The sequence below is a fragment of the Lampetra planeri genome, chromosome 6 (genome assembly GCF_965212315.1).
Source record: "Lampetra planeri chromosome 6, kcLamPlan1.2.h2, whole genome shotgun sequence".
Classification (NCBI taxonomy): domain Eukaryota; kingdom Metazoa; phylum Chordata; class Hyperoartia; order Petromyzontiformes; family Petromyzontidae; genus Lampetra; species Lampetra planeri.
Window position 1 is genome coordinate 1,690,364 of NC_136112.1, and position 11,846 is coordinate 1,702,209.

At 49.0% G+C, this 11,846-nt stretch overlaps 2 protein-coding genes across 3 annotated transcripts; both read left to right on the plus strand.

Annotated features, from left to right (window-relative positions):
• Nucleotides 1-806: 806 nt before the first annotated feature.
• LOC144719671 (C3a anaphylatoxin chemotactic receptor-like) lies at nt 807-4,874 on the plus strand. 2 transcript variants are annotated; one of them, XM_078595808.1, is made up of 2 exons: nt 807-974; nt 3,591-4,874. In XM_078595808.1, the coding sequence occupies exon 2, from the start codon at nt 3,616-3,618 to the stop codon at nt 4,825-4,827; it is 1,212 nt and encodes a 403-aa protein (XP_078451934.1). In that variant the 5' UTR covers nt 807-974; nt 3,591-3,615; the 3' UTR covers nt 4,828-4,874. The 2 variants fall into 2 exon arrangements, with proteins under 2 accessions (XP_078451934.1, XP_078451933.1); XM_078595807.1 differs by having other exon boundaries at nt 808-963.
• Nucleotides 4,875-5,342: 468 nt separating this feature from the next.
• LOC144719356 (C3a anaphylatoxin chemotactic receptor-like) lies at nt 5,343-10,262 on the plus strand. The gene is made up of 2 exons (XM_078595218.1): nt 5,343-6,631; nt 7,294-10,262. The coding sequence occupies exon 2, from the start codon at nt 7,295-7,297 to the stop codon at nt 8,510-8,512; it is 1,218 nt and encodes a 405-aa protein (XP_078451344.1). The 5' UTR covers nt 5,343-6,631; nt 7,294; the 3' UTR covers nt 8,513-10,262.
• The last annotated feature ends 1,584 nt before the right edge of the window (nt 10,263-11,846 follow it).

Consider the following 11,846-nt stretch of genomic DNA (forward strand, 5'->3'; position numbering starts at 1 on the left):
GAAACTATCCTAAATAAAGAGCTCTCATCTTGCTGTACCACGCCCAGGACTGCACTTCTCAGGATTTTTACCGCAAAGTTTGAAGCTTCATTGATCATTTTAAATATATGCCTCGAGTGTCCTGGCTGATGGCTGGCTGGGCTCCTCACCACCCCGACAATAACAACTGTTGCGAGTGGCCGCTGTGGGCCATTGCCAACGAAACGGTGGAAGACGTTTGAGAGAGATATGTCTGATGGATAGCTACACTAAAAGAGGTGGGAGTGTACAGAAGACTGACCGCGGTTCATTTAAAAGCCATCTAACCTTTCAATGTGTCCTCCGTATTGATGCTTTAACGCGTGTGTGTGGAACTTCTTTCGCACCGTACCCTAGCCAAACGTGCTAATCGGAGGTGCTAATCGAATGGATGTAATTCTTCCGCCAGAAATATTCGTTGCACTTAGAGGATATTAAAAAAACTACATATATATTTTCTTGCACTTGTATTATTACATAACAAGAGATTACTTTGAGCGCTCCGATAATAGGGGTATTGTGAGATGAGTTTGAAATTGACAATCGTTCTCCTTATTTTCCGTTGCCGAGCAACGGCTTCTATATTCGTAACAATAAACAATGTTGTTATGAGACATTTAAAAATATATAATGATTATCTTTTATTGCAACATCATCATTGGCGTCATTGTTACGACCGCCGGTGTCACCTCCGGCGTACTCGGTCTCGCGTAACCGCAATCACGACACGGAAAGACATCCGCTGTTGTAACAAGAGGCAGTAGATTGGCCCAAGGAGAAACCGACTCCGTTGCGATAAAACCCACGGCTGGAGGAGGGGGGACGAGTAGTAGACGACAGGGGAAGGAACCCCTCGTCGAGTGGGAGCGAGAGAGCGAGCGAGCGAGTTTGATGCGGAGCGAGTCGCCGGCAAGGATTTAAAGAAAGGACGCACACCGCGCACGGGTAAGTGCAAAGTATGCATGTTGAACTTCTTTACCACCGTACGTAGCCAACTGTGATTAATCGGAGGTGCTGGGGAAGGGACAACAAACAAAACGCAAAAAAAAAAGTTTCAAAGAAACGAGTTCGCCAATTTTGTCGATTTAAAAGTGCCTAGCTCTTAGTGGCATCCTAATATCGGAAGGAAGATCGTTTCAGAGGGCCACAGTAGCGCATCTGAAAGCGCCGCGCGATGCGCTGATCGCCGTCTTTGTTCGATGGCCATCGCCAAAAGCCGCCGCTGCTGCTGCTGAGAGGATGGCCGGAGTACGCGTGATGGTTTTTGTCCCTTGACGAGATCGGAAAGGTGTAAGGCGTGCACCCTGCATACCAATCATTTACAGCCCTTAATCTTGATTTGAAGCTTTCGTGACTGCAGGAATCCATACTCTTTGGTTCTTTCGGTAAAGTCACGTGGGTGGAAAAATAATAGATCACGACGTTACGATCGCAACACCAGCAATCGTCATCAGGTGGGACAACCACAGCCCTTACTTTAACTTCTGGATGGACGTCTCTAATCACGCCGTGCCATCTTCTTGGTTCTTTCGGTAAAGTAACGTAGAAGGGAAATAATTAAATAATAAAAATAAAACATTATAAAATAATGCTCACGACGTTTCGGCCACAACGCAAGCAGCCGTCCTCAGGTGAAGAACAGGTCGGTCGGAAAGACGCCGTCCTGAGGACGGCTGCTTGCGTTGTGGCCGAAACGTCGTGAGAATTATTTTATTATGTTTTATTTTTATTATTTTATTATTTCCCTTCTACGTGACTTTACCGAAAGAACCAAGAAGATTAATCCCTGCAGTCACGAAAGCTTTAAATCGAAACACGCCGTGCCAGTTTGGGGGATTGCTCGAACGTGCTCCAGTGGTGTGGGTTGGAGGCCAGGATTGGTTCGGATGTCACTTCGCCACTGATGATGGGCCGTCGCCGGGTGACGGCGTTCGTAGCGAAACGAATGACCTCGCCAAACACAGCGGCGGTCGATCTCTCCAGCGAATATTTCTCCGCACGTATCGCGAGCGGAATGATCTGCTTTCGATCGTTCGATTAATTCGTTAACCAAAATCGTGACTTTCATAATAGAGTACATATTTATATATTCGCTTGAAGTCATTTTTTAAGCAAAAAAAAAACCTCGTATGTATATGCGTAAGATGTTTTGTACGCACTATGAATGGACGTGTTGGCGGTACACCGGTGCTGCATAACGCCACAACGGGTCCTCTTAAAACAGTGCAAAATCCAAATTTGAATCAGCAAATCTGTTTATCAGCCTTCAATTGTCTCTCCGTCGCCAAGTTTGACGCGATTCGAGGGTTTATTCAGTCTACTGAGACTTGCCACCACCACCACCCAACAGGATTTTATGACCGCGGTTACGAATCGCAGGATAAGACGTAGATAATTGTTGCGAACATTTTAATTTTTGTTGCCGCACACCACCGGTGTACAGCCAAGACGTTCTCATGGAAATGTGGGGGGGGGGGGGGGAAGTGGTCCATGGTTTTCACGCGCTGAGCTAGGCGCAGCCCCGCAACAGCTTGCTCACGACGCTGCTGGCGGACGGGGGCCTTGACGAGAAGAGGTTAGAGAGAGGGGTTGTTTTTTTCCTCCGCTCTTCGGCGCTAATCATACGCCTCGGAATGAGGTGGGCATACCCACACTTTACTCCACCACGCGCTAGCCTACCAGTCGACCAACTGTGGTGTGTCGATTTATACTCGTTGGTGAACAGAGAGGTTGCGGTGTGCTAACCATCACGCCGTGGCAGCCCCCCCGAAACCTTCTCCCAAACAAACTAAACAAATTATTATTTTATTTTATCAGATAAGGCCCACCGAGCTATATAGATCTGTTTCAGAAGCGACCTAGCCACAAATGATTGCTCAACGAAGTGGCTTTTCACGTGGAAATCTATTGCAGCCAAACGCGTGTTTCTCAAACCAAAGCGTTACATAACAATAGGGGGTTTCCCCTTTTTGTCTGGCAACAAAACTCATGTCTGCACAATACTTGCACAATATTTGCAGTCAAATTGCAAACAAAAAACATACTATGATAATATATGCATTGTCCTTGCAACTGATTGGTCCACACCAGAGACAGCTTTCTTTTGAGCCTCGACCCAATTGGTGCTCGACCAGAGGACGCCAAAAGGCGTACAGCTCAAAGGCAATGCACTATCAAAGTAATGAGGGCTCGGGGTGAGCATCTACATCATAAGACCTCCTTTGCCAGTACCAAAGTATAATAATAGGGTTTGCATTGTCTTTGAGCTGTAGGCCTTTTGGCGTCCTCTGGTCGAGCACCAATTGGGTCGAGGCTCAAAAGAAAACCGTCCCTTGGTGTGGACCAATCAGTTTCAAGGACAATGCATATATTATCATAGTATGTTTTTTGTTTGCATTTTGACTGCAAGTATTGTGGCTAATGCAGACATGAATCCTTGTAAAAAGGTTTCAGTTTTGTTGCCAGAAAAAAGGGGAAAACCCCTATTATTATACTTTGGTACTGGCAAAAGAGGTCTAATGACAAAGCGTTACATCTTTCTGATCATATTTTTTTATGATTATCTCCCGCAGAGCGCACATCGCACTTCCAATCACAATGTCTACCATCACCCCCCACCTCCCCAGCTCCTCCTCCTATCCAACAGCGCAGTCCAACGAGGCCCCTGTGTGGAACACCACCACTTGGGTGTCCTCCCAAACCACTCTGGCATGGCTCACCAACATCACGGACGACGAGGCCCCAAACACCTCCAACGACACCGTAAAGTACGCGTCCATAATCGTCTTCACCATCGTCTTCGTCCTGGGCAGCGTCGGCAACTTCTTGGTCATCTGGATCCTGGGCTTCAAGATGAAGCGCACGGTGGTGACCCTCTTCTTCCTGCACCTGTCCATCGCCGACTTCATCTTAGTGATGCAGATCCCCGTGGTCGTTGCCCACGGGGCCATGAACGGGCACTGGGCGATGGGAATGGCCATGTGCAAGATGATCTCGTTCGGTAACTTCGTGAACATGAACGCCAGCGTCTACTTCTTGACGCTCATCAGCGTCGACCGCTACGCCGCTCTGCTGCACCCCGTGTCCTCGCTGCCCCTGCGTCGCCTGCGCTTGGCCCGGTGGCTCTGCCTGGCCGTGTGGCTCCTCGCCCTGCTGCTGAGTCTCCCGTCTCTCATCTTCCGCACGACGATTGAGGACAGCGGCGTCATATTCTGCTACAATGGCTACGGTGAAAGCTTCGAAGAGCAGACGTGGAACATCACGGCCGTGAACATCTGTCGGTTTGTCCTGGGCTTCGCCATTCCGTACGCCGTCATGATCTTCTGCTACTGTCGCATCGGGGCGAGGCTGCGGCACGTAGACAAGACGCGTCGCGGCAACTCGCTCAGAATCATCGTGTCCGTGGTCGTGGTCTTCTTCATCTGCTGGGCGCCGTACCACGCCATCGGACTGCTGGAAGCCGCCTCCTACGTTCAGGACGATGATGAGATGTTTGAGACGTCACAAAAAGCCTATCCTGTGGTGGCGGGTCTAGTGTACTTCAACAGCTGCATCAACCCGATCCTCTACGTGTTCAGCGGCTCGCATCTCAAAACCCAGTTCAGGCGCTCGCTCGTCGCTGCCATCGAGAACGCGTTCAGAGACCACGAGACGTTGGATTCGGGGCAGGACAGCGGGAGCGGATCCAAGGCGCAGTCGCGGGATGTCACCAACCTCAGCAGCAACCTCAGCAGCAACACCAGTGGCAACCTGGAGGGCAGCCACGGTCACGTGGCGACCGTTGCCCTGGTGCAGGAGGCGCAGGTGTAGGGGTGGCCACGGGGACGCGACACGCAATGAATGGGGGGGTGCAATGAATGGGGGGTGCAATGAGTGGGGGGGGATGTGTATTGAGTGGGGGGGGGGGGGTGTATTGAGTGGGGGGGGGGGGTGCAATGAGTGGGGGGGGGGTGCAATGAGTGGGGGGGTGCAATGAGTGGGGGGGGGGTGCAATGAGTGGGGGGGGGGTGCAATGAGTGGGGGCGGTGCAATGAGTGGGGGAGGGTGCAATGAGTGGGGGGGGGGGTGCAATGAGTGGGGGGGGGTGCAATGAGTGGGGGGGGTGCATTGAGTGGGGGGCAATGAGTGGGGGGGGTGCAATGAGTGGGGGGGGGTGCATTGAGTGGGGGGGGCAATGAGTGGGGGGGAGTGCAATGAGTGGGGGGGGTGCATTGAGTGGGGGAGGTGCAATGAGTGGGGGGGGGGGGTGCAATAAGTGGGGGGGGGGTGCAATGAGTGGGGGGGTGCAATGAGTGGGGGGGGGGGTGCAATAAGTGGGGGGGGCGGTGCAATGAGTGGTTCGTGGGTTACATCTGCCCAGAGGAGGCTGCAACCTGCTGATGAGACTAAATGAGGTTTAAGCACCGATTAGTCAACAATCGGGCTCGAGGATTTGTGTCCCGATAGCCAATGAATTGGTCATTAGAATAAATGTAAATGCTATCCGAACCACCCCACCGCAACGCACGCCATCGCATCTTCTTGACGATGTGCGACGCGGCGATGAGGCTTTCTCACCCTTGCACACGAACCGATCCGCCATCGACTCCAACTCCAGCCGTACACGAGGCGCGCTCTCTCTCTATCTCTCTCGACGTTACGTGAACGGAGAGATCCCGAATGACAGAGCCGTGATCCCACTGCAAGCCGGCCCCGCAGATCTTACAACCACCCCGTTGAGAGATTACCCCGTTGTTGTCTCAGCGACACCAAATTATGACGCGCTGTGAGCTGAGATCGTTGACAAATTCCAGGGGATTGTTGTTGTTGTTATTGTTGAGAAGCCGCCCTGTGACTTTCGAGCAAAAGCCAAACGCTGGATCATCATTATTCGTGAGTTTCATCAAACATCACTTTGATCGTCGCCATCATCATGACTCGTTATGATTTATCAATCATGCATGTCAGAATCTGAATATGTATATGTCCTGGAGGAATCCGATTACCTATGCAGCTCCTTTTTCACGGTATGTCTGTGTATGTTGAACTTCTCTCGCACCGTACGTAGCCAGCCGTGCTCATCGGAGGTGCGGCATTATGATCATCATCTGCCATGTTCTATCAATTGCTGGATGGTGGTCAGCACACCCCAGGACATCGTCCATCATGGTTCCGCAATCCCATAATTAATTTCACTCACACGCATACTTAATCTGATCTCACCATTTTATCCCCTGCTACGCATACGAGTTCTTTGCGATATTTGCATTGAGTTTATTGCAATAGCTGAGCATATGTTTTATGAATGCATCTAAGTTGCAGTTGAAGTATCAACGCCATCATCCTCAACATGAGTATTAAATGTGATTGTGGCTGTTTGCGTAAGCCGTGAATTTTGCAACTTCACCGGATTTGTCACAACCAATACTCGCAGGGAGAAGTTGCGGTATTGACGGCAGATGGGTTGATGAAGATAATGGACGTTGAGATAGAGGAAGCATGGTGGGGGGCGGGGGGGGGGAGAAAGGAGGGCTCTTGTGAGAAAGAGAGGGGAAGTAAGAGCAGCAGAGGCGTGACCTGAGACTCTCTACCAGACTGAGAGGCAGAGAGGAGAAGGGTGAAAATCGACGGACAGGTACGTTTGAGCAAAGTCTGTATCTTGAACTTCTCTCGCACCGTACGTGCTAATCGGAGGTGGGGGATGGACAACAAACTAACACACAAAAACAGTAACTCATCAGGGGCGCTACAGTGGCGAGGAGATGTCAACTACCTCGCCTGGTATACAGGAGGGCGTGGGTGCAATCCCGACCCTTACGCCTGCTGCTGGATATTTGAAGTATGCGGTGTCTCACTCTCTCTCCCCGTGGTCGCGTGGATTTTTCTCCGGGTCCTCCGGTTTTTTTCTCCACATTTAGAATCGTATTTGGCTGCTATAAATGTTCACATGATAAGCCAACTTCGTTGAGCTATCATTTGTGGCCAGGTCGCTTCTGAAAAAAAAACTAGTGAGTTAGTTTGGTTAAACCGCCATGCACAGTGCAGATCTTCATAGAGCTGTGAGGGACACGCGGTGGGTGACAGAGGACGTTGACAACTCAGCTCAATCACCAACCTGCACTAATCAGCGTGGTGAAGTATGGTCAACTGACCTCATGATCCATACAGTAAGGGAAGGCCCACATACAGCAGTAGGTTGACAAAAGTGATGCGCGTGATGATGACGATTTATTAATATGATGATGATGATAGTGATGATCTCATTCAGAACTTCGACATCATCGTTCTTCCCGTCAGAATGGCCACGGCCACCAATCTCCCCAGCTCTTCATTCTCCCCGACACCTTCTGCCAACTTATCCCCTGTTTGGAACTCCACCGCCTGGCACTACTCCAAGACCATTCTCCCGTGGCTGTCCGACAGCACAACCGGTCCCCCGACAACGTTCCTCGGCCGCCGCCGCTTCACGCACGCGTCCATAACCATCTTGACCATCGTCTTCGTCCTGGGCAGCATCGGCAACTTCTTGGTCATCTGGATCCTGGGCTTCAAGATGAAGCGCACGGTGGTGACCCTCTTCTTCCTGCACCTGTCCATCGCCGACTTCATCTTGGTGCTGCAGATCCCCGTGGTCATTGCCCCCATCGCTATGGACTCGCACTGGGCGATGGGCACGGCCGCGTGCAAGCTTCACACGTATGCCTTCGTCGTGAACATGAACGCCAGCGTCTACTTCTTGACGCTCATCAGCCTCGACCGCTACGCCGCTCTGCTGCACCCCGTGTCCTCGCTGCCCCTGCGTCGCCTGCGCGTGGCCCGGTGGCTCTGCCTGGCCGTGTGGCTCCTCGCCCTGCTGCTGAGCCTGCCGCCTCTCATCTTCCGCACAACGCGATGGACAAACGAGGGCTTCGTGGCCTGCTACAACAGCTACGGCGAAGACTTTGACGTGCAGGCGCGGTGGGGCACGGCCATGAAAATAAGTCGATTCGTGCTGAGCTTCGCCGTTCCGTACGCCGCCATGATCTTCTGCTACTGTCGCATCGGGGCGAGGGTGCGGCGCGTAGACAAGGCGCGTCGCGGCAACTCGCTCAGAATCATCGTGGCCGTGGTGGTGGCATTCTTCGTCTGCTGGGCGCCGTACAACTCCATGGTACTGCTAAGGGCCATCTCGTACGTTCATAGAGACCACGAGATGGTCCGAGTGACGGGAACGGCTTTTCCCATTGTCAAGAACCTGATGGTCATCAACAGCTGCGTCAACCCGATCCTCTACGTGTTCAGCGGCTCGCGTCTCAAGACGCAGGTCAGGCGCTCGCTCGTCGCTGCCATCGAGAACGCGTTCAGAGAACTCGAGCAGGACGACTTTGGACAGGACCTCAGGAGGGGACGCACGATGCAGTTGCGCGCAGACGCTAACCTCAGAACTAACGTCGTCGGCAGTAATTCCAGCGGTAACTTGGAGGGCAGCGGCGATGACGAGACGCGAGTCATGATGGCGCAGGAGGAGCACGTGTAGTATGGGTGGCCGCTAAGGAGGACAGAACTGGCGTCTTCTACGAAATTGTTGTGACATCGCTATGATGGCACTTGAGTGTCGCAATGACCGTACCTTTAAAATAATTTTCTTTTTGAAACCTCATTAACGAATATAGTGATTTTACCCTTTCAACTGGTACAAAAACTGACATATTTATACAAGGCATCATGTTTGCAATAACCACAACACAAGCAGTCTAAATGCAAACAAAAATAAACAACTCTGATAATTCTAGATTTGAAGCTTTCGTGACTGCAAGGATTCATATTCTTAGGTTTTTCGATAAAGTCACGTAGGTAAAACATCAAAATTAATAAAAAATAAAATAAAAATCACGACGTTTCGGAGGCAACACAAGTCTCCGTCATCAGGTGGGCTGTGACGGTCCCACCTGATGACGGAGACTTGTGTTGCCTCCGAAACGTCGTGATTTTTGTTTTATTTTATTTTTATTAATTTTGATGTTTTACCTACGTGACGTTTCCGAAAAAACCTAAGAATATGAACTCTGATAATGATAATGATATGCACTGTCCTTGAAGTTGATTGGTCCACACCCGAGACAGCTTTTCTTAGAGCCTAGTCTCCATTGGTGTTGGACCAGATGACGCCAAAAGGCGTACAACTCAAAAACAGCGCACTATCAGAGTATTGAGAGCTCAGGGTAAGCATGTTTCTTTTTGTTTGCATGTTGACTGCTTGTGTTGTGGTTATTGCAAACATGATGCCTTGTATAAAGGTGTCAGTTTTTGTAATCATTAACGAAGTTTCAAACTCGTGTTGGACAGCCCGCGGGGACACAGAGTCATAGGAGGGTAGCTACTACAGCTACGTTGTTTGTCGTATCGCTGTGCATCTGCCTTTAGAAGGTCACACCCTGCGGATGAGAAGCAATCAGGTTGAAGCCCTGTGCAAGGTTTGCACTAATTACTAAACTAAACAATCGTTTTTATTTTAACCAGGTAAGACCCACTGAGCTATAGAGCTCTTTTTCAGAAGCGACCTGGCCACGAATGATAACCCGACGAAGTGGCTTATCATGTGGAAATGTATAGCATCCAAAAACTCTAAAGGCATGATGCTAAATGCCGAGGGAAAAACTGGATGACCCGGAGAAAAAACCACGCGACCACAGTAAAAACATGCACCATACAAATATACAGCAGTCGTCTATTCGGTCTGTACTGTAACAATAATTGGTTCCAAAAGCGCATGTATTGGTCAGTTACTTAATTTCTGCAATATTCCGTGAAGCCGATGATCTGTTTTTGATTCCTGTTCATGGTTAACCATCACGCCCTTCCCCTAATCTACCAACCCACAGTGACCAGCATTGTGAAGTGTGGTCATGGTGTGGGAATGCCTTCATCCAGCAGTGGATTAGCTGTTATTAGGACTGTAAATATGATAGTTTGAGACAATTATGTAGCTCATAAGGGGTCGACGTATTTATAAAAAAAAATAACATGAATTCAAGCTTCAAAGTGTATTATGTTTAACCATGTGTTAATGCAAGAGACCCAGGTAAGTGTCGTTTGGTGGCCTAGGTTACTCTTGACCTTGTGACCCAGGTCACTCTTCCATCAGATCACTTTGGTGACAATGTCTCACCAGGTCACAGGGTCACAAGAATGAATGCCCTGTTGGGGAATTTACCGCTGTCCCTGCAAGTTCAGGGAAATACACCGAGGCTCTGTTCGCTACCGAAAAAAAAACGTACGCATCGTTATCTCTTGACTGGTTCTAACTAACTTGAATATTTTTTTTAGATATATATAAATCAGCTCTGTTGAAGGAATGGAAAATGTATTTTATATTCCACCGACAGCTTCGATAACAAGTTGCTCACGAGACTCCATTTTTTTGCCATGTTTTTGGTCGCTCACATTTTTTTTTTACAAACCCAGAAATGAACAACGTTCCCCACAAATAGCGAACATGTTTGCAGTCTAAGATCGTTCCACCCACGTCATACAATCATAGGCGGCAACACCCACCCACAATGTCCGGGGACGGTTTTTGCGCCATCGACGATGTCAAAACATCGGAAAATCGTGGGGGGAGATGTTCATGTTCATGGTGGTTAATGATGGTGCGTGGTAATGATGGGTGGTTATGTTGGTGTGGTAGTTATGTTGGTGGTAATAATGATGGTGGTGACGGGTGAAAAAAGAAGTGGTTTGAGGTGGCGATTGTGGTGATGCTATCAGTGATATGGTGGTGACAGTAAAAGTGTTGGTGGCTGTGCTGCTGTGAGCGACCCTGGGGCAGCGTAAGAGGGCAGCAGTAGCAGCAGGAGAGGGATAGAGGGCAGCGTCTGGTGAAGAGAGTTGAGAGAAGACGCGGCGTGTGGTTTTATATCATGATGTAACCATTATATAACAGCAGGTCCTTAGCGACCAATATGCGTTTACACATATACTTTATGCACGCTAACCGGATATTCAGTATTATTAATAGTATTAACCAGAGGTGGGACAAAGTCATTGTTATGCAAGTCCAAGTCGAGTCGCAAGTCATCAAATTCATGACTCGAGTCTGACTCGAGTCCAAGTCACATGACTCGAGTCCACATCTCATAGGTGGGACAAAGTCATTGTTATGCAAGTCCAAGTCGAGTCGCAAGTCATCAAATTCATGACTCGAGTCTGACTCGAGTCCAAGTCACATGACTCGAGTCCACACCTCTGGTATTAACATCATATTCTTGGTTCTTTCGGTAAAGTCACGTAGAAGGGAAATAATAAAATAATAGAAATATTTTCTTGCTGTGGATTTCACACCTGATGATGATTGCTTTTGTTGCAGTCGAAACGTCGTGAGAACTTTTTATTGTTTTTATATTTATATTATTTTATTATTTCCCTTGTACGTGACTTTACCGAAAGAACCAATAATATGAATCCCTGCAGTCACGAAAGTATTAACATCGTTGATTCATGCGCTATGACGCAGGGCGATTGCCTGAAACGTCACCTAATTTTATTGTTTGAGTGTCAGTGTTATTTTACGAATGTGTTGATGTGTTTTTGTTGGATGGTGTCTTCTTGTGGACCCACTGCCAATGCAACATCTCCAAATAAATGTCTATAATTAGGGGTCGTTCCCCGAAACGTCGCCTATTCTAATTGTTTTGTCTTTTAAGATGCCTTCGAGTATTGTTGTTATTTGTGTCCTTGCAACTGTCAGCCGAGTCGGCAGTCGGAAGATCTTTCCTCTTATATTCTCCGTTGCGTTATTTCAAGTCACGAATCATTTTTGTTTACTTACCTTACATCTTATACAGGGATGTTGTGTGTCCTCTAACTACATT

Excerpts from the sequence above, each read along its gene's own strand:
- LOC144719671 (XM_078595808.1), top strand. The coding sequence starts at position 3,616 with ATGTCTACCATCACCCCCCACCTCCCCAGCTCCTCCTCCTATCCAACA.
- LOC144719356 (XM_078595218.1), top strand. The coding sequence starts at position 7,295 with ATGGCCACGGCCACCAATCTCCCCAGCTCTTCATTCTCCCCGACACCT.